Source organism: Dermacentor silvarum, chromosome 9, assembly GCF_013339745.2.
Source record: "Dermacentor silvarum isolate Dsil-2018 chromosome 9, BIME_Dsil_1.4, whole genome shotgun sequence".
Classification (NCBI taxonomy): domain Eukaryota; kingdom Metazoa; phylum Arthropoda; class Arachnida; order Ixodida; family Ixodidae; genus Dermacentor; species Dermacentor silvarum.
The window spans coordinates 26,881,807-26,896,352 of NC_051162.1; the positions used below are offsets into that span (position 1 = coordinate 26,881,807).

General features: G+C 45.3%; 1 protein-coding gene across 1 annotated transcript in view; it reads right to left on the reverse strand.

Annotated features, from left to right (window-relative positions):
• Nucleotides 1–6,949: 6,949 nt before the first annotated feature.
• LOC119463500 (centrosomal protein of 290 kDa-like) overlaps nt 6,950–14,546 on the reverse strand; it is an 83,152-nt gene continuing 75,555 nt past the window's right edge. Inside the window, exons 26-27 of the mRNA XM_049655244.1 lie at nt 9,764–9,854; nt 6,950–7,269 (exon numbers count right to left, since the gene is read on the reverse strand). Coding sequence (XP_049511201.1) covers nt 7,181–7,269; nt 9,764–9,854 — 180 coding nt within the window. The 3' untranslated portion in view covers nt 6,950–7,180. The remainder of the gene's footprint in view (nt 7,270–9,763; nt 9,855–14,546) is intronic.

Genomic DNA, 14,546 nt, shown 5'->3' on the forward strand with positions numbered 1-14,546 from the left:
CTCCTCGTGGTACCCTCAGCATTGCGTCCAGAGGTTCTGCAAGCTCTCCATGACGACCCAACGGCTGGACACCTCGGTTTTTCCCGCACGCTCTCGAGGATACAAGAAAAATACTACTGGCCTCACCTCTCTGCCGACGTCGCCCATTACGTAAGGACATGCCGAGACTGTCAACGACGCAAAACACCGCCGACAAGGCCAGCCGGACTTCTACAGCCGATCGAACCACCTCGCCGACCGTTCCAGCAGATCGGGATGGACATACTGGGGCCTTTTCCGACGTCGACGTCCGGGAATAAATGGATCGTCGTAGCTACTGACTACCTCACCCGCTACGCCGAAACAAAAGCCTTGCCCAAAGGCAGTGCCGCCGAGGTAGCCCGATTCTTCGTTGAGAACATTCTCCTGCGTCACGGTGCTCCAGAAGTCCTCATCACCGACAGAGGCACGGCCTTTACGGCAGAACTAACTCAAGCCATCCTGCGATACAGCCAGACAAGCCATCGCCGGACCACCGCCTACCACCCGCAGACGAATGGCCTCACCGAGCGGCTAAATAAGACCATCGCCGACATGCTGGCAATGTACGTCGACGTCGAACACAAGACTTGGGATGCCATCCTTCCGTACGTGACCTTCGCATACAACACGGCCGTGCAAGAAACGACGCACATGGCGCCGTTCAACCTGGTCTACGGAAGGAGCCCAGCAACGACGCTTGACGCCATGCTACCGGACGTCACCGACGAAGAAAATCTCGACGTTGCCACCTATTTGCAGCGTGCCGAAGAAAGGTCGACAGCTCGCCCGGCTGCGCATCAAGAACCAGCAGAGAACCGACAGCCGACACTACAATCTTCGACGACGCTACGTCGAGTACCAGCCCGGCGACCGTGTTTGGGTCTGGACTCCGATACGCCGGCGAGGACTTAGCGAGAAACTATTACGACGCTATTTCGGACCCTACAAGATTATCCGACGGATTGGCGCACTGGACTACGAGGTCGTGCCAGACGGCATTTCGCAATCACAGCGGCGCCGCGCACGACCCGAAGTCATCCACGTGGTGCGTCTTAAGCCTTTCTACGCCCGCTAACGAACTTAGGTACTTCGTTGCTTTGTTATTTTTGTCTTTATTACACGTGGTTTATGTTTTCGGACTCGTGTTTGTTAGTAGCATCGGGACGATGTTTTTTTAAGGGGAGGGTAATGCCACGTGTACTTGTTTATCTTTTACCGGTGACCGCTCTTCACCGGCTCACAAACGTTAAACGTTATCGCTCGGCGCAGGACGCGCCTGTATCGGAAGTTCTAGAACGTTATCGATGCTTCTTTCCGTTGCTGTCTTCACTGACGCTATGTTATCTGATTGTATGACCGACGCGAATTGTCTAGACTTCTGGAAGAACGCGGGCATCAGGGATTAATCTGGAACCTTCGATGACTCAGGTATAAAAGCCGACGCGTTTCGCCGCTGATCAGATTTCGACGATCGCCGACTGTGTTCGCCGCTATCGTTGTGCTTCAAGTGTAACTTGCTTTTGTGGGCACAGGTTCGCCCATAAAGAATCAGTTTCGTCATTCCCAGTTTTACGACTGTTTGCTTCATCGTCATACTACGTGACAATATTCACAGCGGCGCCGCGCACGACCCGAAGTCCCTACACGTGGTGCGTCTTAAGCCTTTCTACGCCCGCTAACGAACTTAGGTACTTCGTTGCTTTGTTATTTTTTGTCTTTATTACACGTGGTTTATGTTTTCGGACTCGTGTTTGTTAGTAGCATCGGGACGATGTTTTTTAAGGGGAGGGTAATGCCACGTGTACTTGTTTATCTTTTACCGGTGACCGCTCTTCACCGGCTCACAAACGTTAAACGTTATCGCTCGGCGCAGGACGCGCCTGTATCGGAAGTTTCTAGAACGTTATCGATGCTTCTTTCCGTTGCCTGTCTTCACTGACGCTTATGTTATCTGATTGTATGACCGACGCGAATTGTCTAGAACTTTCTGGAAGACACGCGGGCGTCAGGGATTAATCTGGAACCTTCGATGACTCAGGTATGAAAGCCGACGCGTTTCGCCGCTAATCAGATTTCGACGATCGCCGACTGTGTTCGCCGCTATCGTTGTGCTTCGAGTGTAGCTTTCTTTTGTGGGCACAGGTTCGCCCAATAAAGAATCAGTTTCGTCACACACAGTTTTACGACTGTTTTCTTCACCGTCACTACTACGTGACAATATACAATAGAAATAGCAAAGGGCCTAGCACACTGCCCTGTGGTACACCAGACGTGACTGGAAGACAGTCTGAGAGTTGACCTCCTACATCTACGTATTGTTTCCGATTAGTTAAGTAGGCTGAAATCCAATAAACAAAAATTTGTGGAATACCTATTGTTCTGAGTTTGAAAATTAGTTTGCCGTGGGGAACTTTGTCAAAAGCTTTACAAAAATCTAAGAAAATCATATCTATCTTGCCGTGTGTATCCAGGGCTAATACAAGAGAATGAAACAATGTGACGAGTTGAGTTACGGTTGAAAATCCTTTCCGAAACCCATGTTGAAATTTAGTCAATATAGAGTGCTCTTCCAGGAATTTATTAATACTAGTTGCTATGATATGTTCGATAATTTTACAACATGACAAAGTTAGTGATATAGGACGGTAATTTCCTAGTGTTAGGCGATGTCCCCTTTTAAATATCGGCACAATTCGGGCTGTCCTCCAGTGATTGGGCAATTTGGAAGCCAGCAAAGAAGAACGAAAAACAATAACCAAAAATTTAGCAAGAGATGGAGCATATCGTCGTAGAAACACTTCGGGATATCATCTGGACCGCATGATGCTCTGGTTTTCAAGTTCAAAAGCATAGATACCACACCAGGGAAAGAAATGAAGTGGGCATCAGCACGTGGAAAGACTGTCGCGTTGCATGCGCAATTTGAATCGGAAGTGGTAAACACGCTTTGAAAATATTGATTAAAATGCTGGGCAATGTCCCTCTGGTCCGTCACGTTGCTTCCGTCGACTGACATTTGTGACACTATTCTTTTCGCTGATATAATTCCAGAATTTACTAGGGTCGCATGTGATAAAGTCAGGCAAAGAAGTTTTGAAGTAATATTCTCTTGAGCTGTGTAGAGCATGTGCGAGGCTGTTCTGCGCATCATTTATTAAATCCGCCGGTGCATGTTTTTTTAATCGTTAAACTTTCCACTTCTTCTGGATAATGCTGCGAGTTACCCAAGGTGTTTGTTTGTGAACTTTCTTGCGTTTCGTTGGTACAAATTTGTCTAAGCAAAAGAGACACATGTCTTTAAACCGTGACCAGAGTGAGCAGACATCTGTGTCATCAAAATCGGTAAGACATCTTTCCATATGTTCAATTATGCGTGCATCGTTAGCCCTTGAGTAGTCTTTAAAATAACGAACTGATGGATTTTTACGGCTAGTTATTGGAACTAGAGGAAAAGAAACGCACACAAATTTATGATCAGAGAGACCTTGTCCAACTACTACGGTATATTCCGGGAATTTGCGGTTCAGAAACACAAGATCTAATACTGAACTGGAATCGCCCTGTACGCGCGTTGGCAAATGAACTACTTGTAAGAAGTCATGCATAAGCATAATATCAAAAACTGTGTTAACATGTTTGGAAGAGTTAATGCCGGCATCAAGGCGCTCCCAGTCCACTCCAGGTAGGTTCAGGTCACCAATTAGTAAAACTTTCTTATTTTCAAATTTAGCCGTGTAATTTTTCAGTGTGATAAGGTAATCCGGAGTGACATCTGGTGGTCTGTACAGTCCAAGTACAATAAAACTATGACCCCAACGAGTAACCCTAATACATATTCATTCTAATGCATCTACATCTTCCATGTCTACATCTTTCATCATCCATATATATATATATAATATATATATATATATATATATATATATATATGCGATGGATAGACCTCTGGTAGTGGATTAAAATTGAAATGCTCGTGAATCAGGGAATAGGCAGGAATTCTATACTGTTCTCACCACACCAGACGTGAGTCGTGATTCACACATAGGCATATAGATGTCACCCACCGGAAAATATTGCTTACAGAGCACTGTTGGTAGGTAGCACCGAAAAGTTCTTCCGAAACATTTGCCGACAGCAGTCAAATATACAATGGACATGTATGATTATCACCAGGACATTTACGTCATGACAAATGCTGGTTCTGCACTGGCAAACTAGCAGCACCTGTGGTTGGAATGAGTTACTATAACGCTTACAGATAAATTCATCTTTACCTTTCCTTTGATCTAACAAAGGTGAAACCTTTGGTCTTATCGCCTACTTTTTGTCTGTAAGCTCCCAGAAAAATAAGAACGTTAAGTGATAGAAAGAAACGTATAAAACCGAAACGGGGAACTCCACAGCAACACAGCTGTTGTAGATGCTGCTTCAGGTATACTAAAGACTGTGCTGAAGACTGATTGAATGAAAAGGGTAATCAAGGAAACACACATCGCACTGAGTAACAGGCATTTGTTTCTTAACGCTTAGAATGCATACGTACCTGCCACGGGGGCGCAATGGCTCTGGCGTTGAGCTCCTGATTACGAGGCCGCGGGTTTGAGTCCCGGACCGGACGGCCGCATTCCTATGAAGGCGGAATTCAAAAGCACTCGTGCACCGTACTTTGGGTGGACGCTGAAGAAACCCACGTGGTCGAAACACCGCACAACGACATCCCTCACAACTGAAGAAGTTTAAAAACACTTGCTGAAAACGCACAGTGCAATTTCTAGTCCCTAAATCGCATCATCAAATTTTATTATGCGTAAATTTGCGTAAAGCGGGAAAATATGGCTATGTTCGCGATTGGCATCTCCTGCTTCTTTTACGCAATACAATTTACACATTCATACTCTATGTTGTGGACATCTTCAGGTCTTTCTATGCCTGCAAGCAATCGGCGAAATCATCATCAGCCGATATTTACGTCCATTGCAGGACGAAGGCCTCTCCTTGCCATCTCCAATTACCCCTGTCTTGCGCTAGCTGATTAGAACTTCTGCCTGCAAATTGCCTAACTTCCTCACCCCATCTAGTTTTCTGCCGTCATCGACTGCGCTTCCCTTCTCTTGTTATCCATTCTGTATCTTTAATGGTGCACCGGTTATCCATCCCATGCATTGCATGGCCTGCCCAGCTCCATTTTTTCCTCTTAATGTGAACTAGGATATCCGCTATACCCGTTTGCTCTCTGATTCGCATCCTTCTCTTCCTGTCTCTTAACGTTAAGCATAACATTTTTTGTTCCATCACTCTTTGTGAGATCCTTGACTTGTTCTCGAGATTCTTCGTTAATTTCCAAGTTTCTGCCCCATATTTTAGCACCGGTAGAATGGAATGATTGTACACTTTTCTTTTCAACGACAGTGGTAATCTCCGAGTCAGGATTTGGTAATGCCTGCCGTATGCACTCCACCCCAATTTTCCACCCAAATTTTCTTCTCATGATCAGAGTTCCCTGAGAGTAATTGACCTAGATAAACGTACTCCTTTACACACTCTAAAGGCTGACTGGCGATCCTGAATTCTTGTTCCCTGATATGACATGGATATGATCCATTGTAGAATATCCCTTATGAAGCCAGCCTGTTCTCTCGGTTGGCTGAAGTCAAGTGTTGCTCTGATTCCATTGGAAATTATCTTGGTGAATATTCCACACAATACTGAGAGCAAGCTATTGGGTCTATAAGTCCAATTTTTTAACATCTCCCTTCTCATGGATTGGTATAATGTTGGCGTTTTTCCAGCTCTCTCGTACTCTTGAAGTCTTGACGCATTGCGTATAAAGGGCCGCAAGATTTTCAAGCATGTATCTCCTCCATCTTTGATTAAATCAGCTGTTATTCCATCTTCTCTAGTAGCTTTTCCCCTGGTCATGTCTTTCAAGGCACTTCGAACTTCTTCGCTCGTTATAGAAGGAGCCTCTGTATCCTGTTCATCACTACTTCGAATGAAAGTAGCTTGGCTGCTCTGGGAACTGTACATGTCAGTATAGAATTCTTCCGCGGCTTTTACTGTGTCGTCGAAATTGCGGATGATATTACTGTGCCTATCTTTCAGTGCATACGTCATGCGTTGTCCTAGGCCAAGTTTTCTTCTCACTGATTTCATGCTGCGTCGATATTTTACTGCTACCTTAATCTTTTGCATGATATATTTTCCAATATCCCTACTTTCTTCTTGTTGATCAGTTTTGACAGTTCAGCGAATCTGTCTGATCTCTTAAGTTTGATACATTCATGCTGTGTCGCTTGTTTATTAGATTCTTTGTTACTTGGGAGAGCTTACGTGCTGGTTGCCTTGGTACCTTAGCTGCTTCTGAGATTAGTCTAGTTACGACTTCATTCATTACCTCTATGTTGTCTTCATCTTATTGCTCTAAAGCTGCATATTTGTTTGCGTGCACGAGCTTGAGTCGGTCTGCTTTACCCTTACTGCGTCTAGGTTGGCCTATTTCTTCTTGACTAATTTTATTCTTTCTCTTTTCTAATTGAGAGAAATCCTAGACCTCACTAACCTATGGTCACTGCACTTTACCCGACCTAACACGTCTACATCCTGCACTATGCTGGGATCGGCACAGAGTATGAAATCTATTTCATTGCTTGTTTCTCCATTAGGGCTTTTCCAGGTCCACTTCCGGTTGCTGCGATTCCTGAAGAAGGTATTCATTATTCGGAGCCTATTCCTTCCCGCAAATTCTACCAAAAGTGTTCCTAGGATCGATGCTGCAGTTGCCAATTGCTTGCTCGCCAGCCTGCTTTTCCCCCACTTTTGGGGACGACCAATGCACAATTGCAATATCCTGCGTGACCTCCTGCTGGTCGCATTCATTTATGGTCTGTTAAAGTGACCGCGAAGATCAAGACGCATTTAAACAAAAGGCTTCACGTCCGCAATTTATTTATTTAGGGACAAACTATTTGACCAAAGTACAGAATTGCTCGGTCGGCTCCGTGATCATGCAGCCTATTCTGGCTGCATGAAGACCCTCATGATTTAAATGCTTGCCCCAAGATGTGTGGAAGTTTCAGCTAGACTACTAAATTAGAGGTTAGCTCAGCAACGGTCGTGTGCTCCATTTATCCTTCAGCTGTCTTCTGAGCCACGGCATCGGCTACGTCCCACGCCGTGAGGGAGCTTTGTGAAGCCTCATCGCACGATGTCTTTCCTCTTGTGCTTTTCGGTAGTTTTCTTTAACCGCTTCTGCACGAATAAAAAATAAAGTTGTTAGGCGTTAACGTGAGCCGCAGGATGTTAATTAATTTTATGACAGGCAAAGTCGGCGCTCTTTGGCCATACTTGGCCCTTGCGCCAGTAAACACTATACATCATCATGACAGGTAAAGTCATGCATTTGCGTGCCAGAAATAAATTATATATAATTTCTTTAGTTCGTTGGTCAATATCTTGCTTATCATCAAAGGCAGCGTAATGTTGCTACACAATATTTTGCGCCTGTTATGTGTTAGGCACCCAGCGTCGTCTGTCGCGTGCTTATCAGTCCGGCGCTTTATCTAGGTTATGTTATCCTTCTTTCTGTTTTCTGTATGCGGTTTCAATGACGTGAAGTTTACTTAACGATAATAAAGAACGAAGTTCTAAATCTTTAAATCAATTTCAGCCAAATACGGAACCCTGTATGCAAATAGGGCTTACTAGTAACTGAACCCTATAAATAGAAAACAATTTATTGCTAATTTGAAGAATACTAGCTGTGCAGTACATGATTTTTTAACATCAAATAGAAAAAAATGAAAATGTCTGCTATGGTAAACTGCAACGCATGAAATGAATTGTGATATCGTAAAAAAACGTTTTTGCAAGATTTTGAAGAAACGCGCATACAACGTTTGAGTGAACAGTGTTTCATGAAGGTTCTTAGCTGGGCTTGTTGGTTTACGTACATTACACTGAACAGCGCAGACGACAACGCGCGAAAAATGGAAAGGGCAATGCACTATCAACAGATTCTTTATTCGAAGCAACATGCTATTATAAGGCAAAGGACACAAAAGCCAATGTGCTATCGGTAAGTGAGTGAGCCGGCCCACACGGAAAAGCAGTTAGAAATGAAAGAACGAGTCATACTTATTGCCAAACACGACTTCACAGGTGAAAAACTCATAACAGCGCTAAAAGTCACTGTTTGCAACAAAAATCAAACAAAAGAGATTGGTAAATGACTAACACTGGAATAAACAAAAAAGATTTGTAAACATGTGTCAACAATACTGGATTCCGCAAGAACAGGAAAAGAACAAAGAAAAAAACACAAACCATGCGAGCAATGTGCCCCAATCAAAACATGTAGTCAGTGTCAGTTTATTATTCTATAAATACATTGAAAGGGTTACAGATAATATACAAAATCAAGATACCTAATGTCTTTGTCAAAAAGAGCGACTGATGGCAGGCTACGTAAGCCGCTCCCTTCTTATGAAAAATATGCGCTTCACAAATTTCGCGCGCGTTGGTCACGGTTCTTAAGCGCCCTTACGTCATCAAACAAAGGCGCACAAAGACATGAGCTTTATTGACTAGTGCTACTGGTTTCGAGCACGCCAATTGATGCGAAAACAGCAAATGGCCCATTGAGTGAAAAAGCCGTCGTCTGTAGCAGCGAAATGGCAGCTAAATTCCCATTGGCTTCGACGCCGCGTCAAGAGCGCGACTCGACGAAATACAGCGGGCGAAATGGTAACACCTGCTGCCGCATACGCGCGCCAGGTGTTGCGTGAGGGCAGAGGGCATCGCCGCGACGCCACGCCACAAGCGCTCCTCGACGGAGCAGATAGGGCGACTCGGCGCAGCGGGGCGAGACGGGTTGTCGTCGGCGAGGTAGTGGCATGACGCGCGCTTGCGGGTGCCGCCGTCTGGCTCTTGGAATCGGGCGCGCGGTCCCTATCTCTCTCTCTCTCTCTCACCCCCACTGGGCTTAGCTGTGGCGCGCGCCTGCCATCCTTGTTGGCCGCTGCTGCTACCTCGGTCTCGCGTCACGCGGGACGTCGTTGGCATGCGACGTCCTTGATTTATCAGCAACTTCGTCCAAATGGTTCCGGTCTACAACCAACAAGCTAATCTAGAGACTGTACAAAAAAATAACCAACGCCAATTTAATCGCAAAACTCGATAGCATACTCCGCCACAAAACTCGAAAGCCCGCTTAACGGCGTTCATTTGGACAATGATGCCTTAGCATTCACAACTCATAGGAAATGCTTAGGTGTGCTCGGATTTTTCAAAGGAACTTTTAGTGCTGTTCTGAGTTTTACACCGGTGAAATCGTGTTTAGCATCAAGTAGTTGACTTGTTCATTGATTTCTAACTGCCTTTCCGTGCTGGTCATCCGAGTCACTTACAGATACTGCTGTGCCCTCTATGTCCTCTGCCTTATATCACTAGGTTGCTTCGAATAAAGAATCAGTTGATAGCGCATTGTCCGGTCGGTTTTCCCACGTCCAGTCGCCTGCGCTGTTTCGCCATAATGAATAGTATTTGTTAGTTTCGCTTCAAAACCAGCCTGTGCTGTTTGTGTAGGCACACATCCTAAACAAAGCTCCCTCGTAGTTCTTGCTGAAGTTTCTCGCTCAATTATTACTACTGTAACTCCTTGCGTACCCTGTCAATAAACGCCTTTACACTACTAATAAAGGCGCGTAAGCTTTAGCCAATGAAGCGAAGCAGCGCAGGATCTTACCGTTCTCTTCACGAAGGAGACGGAGTTCATCTTCGAGGAAGCGCTCCCTCTCTTGTGCAGCTCGCAACTCGCTCTGCAGGTGCGCGATATCCTGGATGAAGAATGAGAGAGGTTTCAGCTTAGCGCTGCCGTCTTACCATTGCCGATAACGGCTGCCAACATTGCGCATGCGCGGAGTGTGCCGGGCTCCGATAAGTTTACGCGGTGGCGTGCGCCCGTTACCGTGACTGCGTAAGTACATGCGAGTGCCCAGGCTGCGTGTTTCGATCCCCATTCGCCCGTGTTACATGCTCTTCGTTAGGACAGAGAGAGAAACAAAACTTTATTTTGATGGGGCACGGAGAAGCATCGATCTCCGTGGTGGGTGGAACCTTCAGTCCAGGGCCCCAGCGGCGGTGGCAGCACTTTCGGCTCTGGCGATAAGCTTTCGCTGATCCTCCAGTGCCGAGCTGGTCAGCACCATCTCCCACTGCTCGTGCGTTGCGTTTCGATTTGGGGAGTTATTAAGGATATTTTGGCATGCCCATGTGGTGTGATAGAGGGTAGCTCGCTCTGTACAGAAAGGACAAAGGGGCTGATAAAGGGTGGGGTACATCGCGTGAAGGAGCGTGAGGTGAGGATAGGTGTTGGTCTGGAGTTGCCTCCAGGTCGTGGCTTCAGCTCTGGTAAGGGATGAGTGCGGTGGCGGCATCGTTCTTCTCGAAAAGCGGTAGTGCTGCAGTATATCGTAGTAAGTTTGTAGTGTGTCTGGACTTGAGTCTTCTGGCGTCTGTTGCAGTGCCCGGTTGCAGTGACTATTGAAACTCATGAGAGTGGACAAGACGAGAAAGAAGAAGACGGCGGGCTCCAAGGAGCGCGCGCTAAGAAAAGCAATAAAGAAAAGAAAAAGAAGAATCTTGATTTCATTCGCATCGAACGCAGCTGTCTCGTCTCGTTTCTGCGACATGGTGCCGTGACCAGGATTTAGCGGCTACTCCTCTTCAGACTGGCCACGGACTACCAGAACGACGGACTGGCCACAGAAGACGGACGAAGAGGAGGCCCGAGAGCGAACCAACGGCAGCGAGACGAGACATCGACGGCAAGGAGCGGCACGGACACAAAGGGCGACCAAGATTCGGATGACGTCTCGCCGCTAGAATTTGTAAGCGACCAGCAGTTTCCTCAGTTATTCAAGATGAACAGAGAAGTGATTTTGAAGAAGCGAAAAACTCTGAGGACGCAAATAGCAAATCTAGTGAGCGATGCTGAAAAGAAACTGGAGGAGAATCAAGATCCTACAGCGATGTCGCTGATAGCCAGCCTGATTAAAGGTATTGTAGACTCGCTAAAGAAAGCGGACGAGCAGATGGAGCAGTTCATAACGCCCGAAACAGCTGACTCGGAGTTTGCGAAAACAAATGAGTACGAGCTAAAGATAATAAGTGCTCTGCACAACATCAACGCGTACCTTTCTCGGCAAGAAGTACGGCAAACAGCGAGGGAGCAAACCAATTTCAATGGCGAAGCTAGACAATCTCAGCAAGCAACAATAGTGAAGCTACCGAAGCTAGAACTAATGAAGTTTGACGGCGACAAAATGAAATGGCAGAGATTTTGGCGGTAATTTGAAACAGCTGTACACGAATGAACCGACTTGAACGAAAATCAGAAATTTACGTACCTGCTGTCATCACTAACCGGAAAAGCGGCAGCTGCCGTGGAGGGACTACAATTTTCCGACAGTAACTATAGCAACGCCATTGATATACTCAAGAAGAGGTACGGAAAAGATGCCGTGCTGGTAGAAATGCACATGAAAGAACTGACTAACTTGAATACAGTAGCGAGCTGCAACGACATTGGCGGTTTAAGAAAGCTGTCACAAAAGGTGCAAGTGCACATACGTGGATTGGAGTCCTTAGGATTAAAAAGCGAGTCCTATGCATCGATGTTGCTTCCGATCCTGAAAAGAGCTTTGCCTGTGGATATGTACATTGGATTCCAGTTAAAACAAAGAGAAGCGTTCAGTAGATCTTCATCACGAGATCAGAATGTGGCTATACGTCAAGAAGATATTCTTAGGCGCTTGATGAAATACATCGAAGATCAAGTAGAGTGCAGAGAGGACTTGTCAACAGAAAGGAGAGAAAGCTACAGCCACAGGGCTGAGAGTAAGCAGCATACAAGAACTGTTAATTTTCAAAGTACAGCTGCAAAGTTTTGCATATTTTGCGACAATACAACTCATTATACTGATGATTCTAGGAAAACAATGCCTTATGAAGACAAGAAAATGAAGCTCAGAGAGGCAAACAGATGTTTCCGCTGTACCAGGCCTCGCCATACTGCTAAAATATGTAAGGCAAACATAAGGTGCAAGATATGTCGAAAATGGCATGCGACGTCTATGTGCCGAAGCAAAGAACTGACAGAACAGTGTACAACATCTACTCTTGGTGAAAGTGAAAATCTAGAAGAGAAAACATCTACATGCCAGTTTATGAACAACTCATCAAGTGTATTTCTGCAGACTGCAGTTGCGTTAGCAGAAGGTAGAAGGCAGTGATGTTATTGTCGTGTTCTACTGGATACTGGCAGCCAAGGATCATTCATACTGAAAAGCCTATCTGAGAAACTTGGCTGTAAGGTTAAAGGAAAAGAAAGACTCACGATAGGCTCATTCGGAGGAGGACAAATTGAAAGAGTCATGAATTCAGTTGAAGTTAAACTGCAAAGTATCTCCAGTAGTGAAGAAGTGGTACTGGAAGCACCGGAGGGAGACATAATTTCAAAAGAAAGATTACCGTTCCTGCGTATTTCACTGCAAAAGAAGTATGAAGAGGACGGATTCAAGCTGGCTGACACATGAGAACATGTAAAGGCACATCATGCATAGAAACTGGAATACTGATTGGATCAGACCAGTATTGGCATGTAATGACAGCTGGGATCCGAAGACTAGAAGAGAGGTTGACAGCAGCAGAAACCATATTCGGCTGGACAGTACAAGGTGAAGCTAGGTTATCAGCAACAATAATGGAGAAATCAACCGTAATGGTACTTAACGTCAACGTGGATAACTGCGACATACAGACAGAACTCAGCCATTTCTGGGATATTGAAAATCTAGGCATAAAGTGCCCTGAGAAAGAAACCGGGAGAGAAGAGGCAGTGATTCAGCACTTCAAGAGGCACTTAAAATTTGAAGAGAAGCGATATTCTGTCAGACTTCCATGGAAAGATAACGTGGAACTTGATGAAAACAAGAGCGTAGCTATGAACAGATTACGACAACTCACTCGACGGCTACAGAAGGACGAAAGCATACTCCGGCGCTACGACAGTGCTATCAGAGATTATTTAAATAGTGGAGTAGCAGAAGTGGTCGACGAAAAAAGTAGACTGATGACACACTGCTACTACATGCCGCATCAGGCAGTGATAAGGGAAGATCGACAAACCACAAAGATAAGAATTGTATTTGATGCATCTTCATCGTCGACAAAAGGGTTTTCTTTAAACGATAACCTCGAAACAGGACCGAATCTCAATTGTAATCAGGTGCATATGCTGATGAACTTAATTCCGACACCATCACATTGCAATGACAGCTGATATAGCGAAAGCATTTCTGCAGATTTCAATACACGAAGAAGATAGAGACGCATTGCGTTTTCTTTGGTGGGACAGAATTTCAAGCGGTAGCGACGCAAAAGTCGTGACATGGAGAATGTCAAGAGTCACGTTTGGGACAGCTCCGAGTACTTTCTTACTTGCAGCAACTGTACGAAACCACCTAAGCAAGTTGGAAGATAGCTTTCCGGAAACGAATAAGCAGTTGAAGAACAACATTTACGTCGACGACGTGATACTGGGAGCCAACTCATCAGAAGAAGCCGAAAAACTTTATAAAGAGTCAAAAGACATTTTTCAAGAGGCGTCAATGACACTCAGAAAGTTCAAAACTAATGAGCCTGGATTACAGCGAACTATAAACATACAAGAGGAAAACACAGGCATGGAAACCTCAACCCAGATAAAGGTACTTGGCATCAGATGGAATTACCAGGAAGATAGATTGTACCTCCCATCTTTTGACACAAAGGACATCGATACGAGCGGTCCAATTACTAAGAGGCAAATGCTACAGCTAACAGCAAGAATATACGATCCTCTAGGCGTCTTCACTCCATTCGCAGTGACAGCTAAGCGACAAATACAAAACATGTGGAGGAAGGGGACATCTTGGGACGACCCACTACCAGAAGATGAAACGGCGTCGTGGAGGAACTGGATTCAAGAGCTACGGTTAATACATGACTTCAGCATACCTAGATGGTTTGATATTAACCAAGGCAGCCAGCCTCTTCACACGGATCTTCATTTGTTTTTTGATGCAAGCCCGTACGCTTACGGAACAGCAGCCTACTTGATAAATACCTACGAAAACCAAACACAGTCTGAGCTACTCATAGCAAAAGGACGAATAGCTCCAATGAAAGAAATGTCTTTGCCAATACTCGAGATAATGGCTGCGACGTTATCTGCACGCCTCTCTGAATATATCAGAAGAGGATTTGTAAGAAAACTCAACGAAACGAGATATTGGACAGACTCGACCATTGTTCTCAGTTGGTTACGCGGAAAGAAAAAACGAGACAATTTTGTCGAAAACAGAGTGAAGGATATAAAGGAAAAAACGAAACTGTCAGAGTGGAATTACGTTGCAAGTGAAGAAAACCCAGCTGATTTGATGACTAGAGGTGTAAGCGCAGAGCGTCTGATAAACTCAGAGCTATGG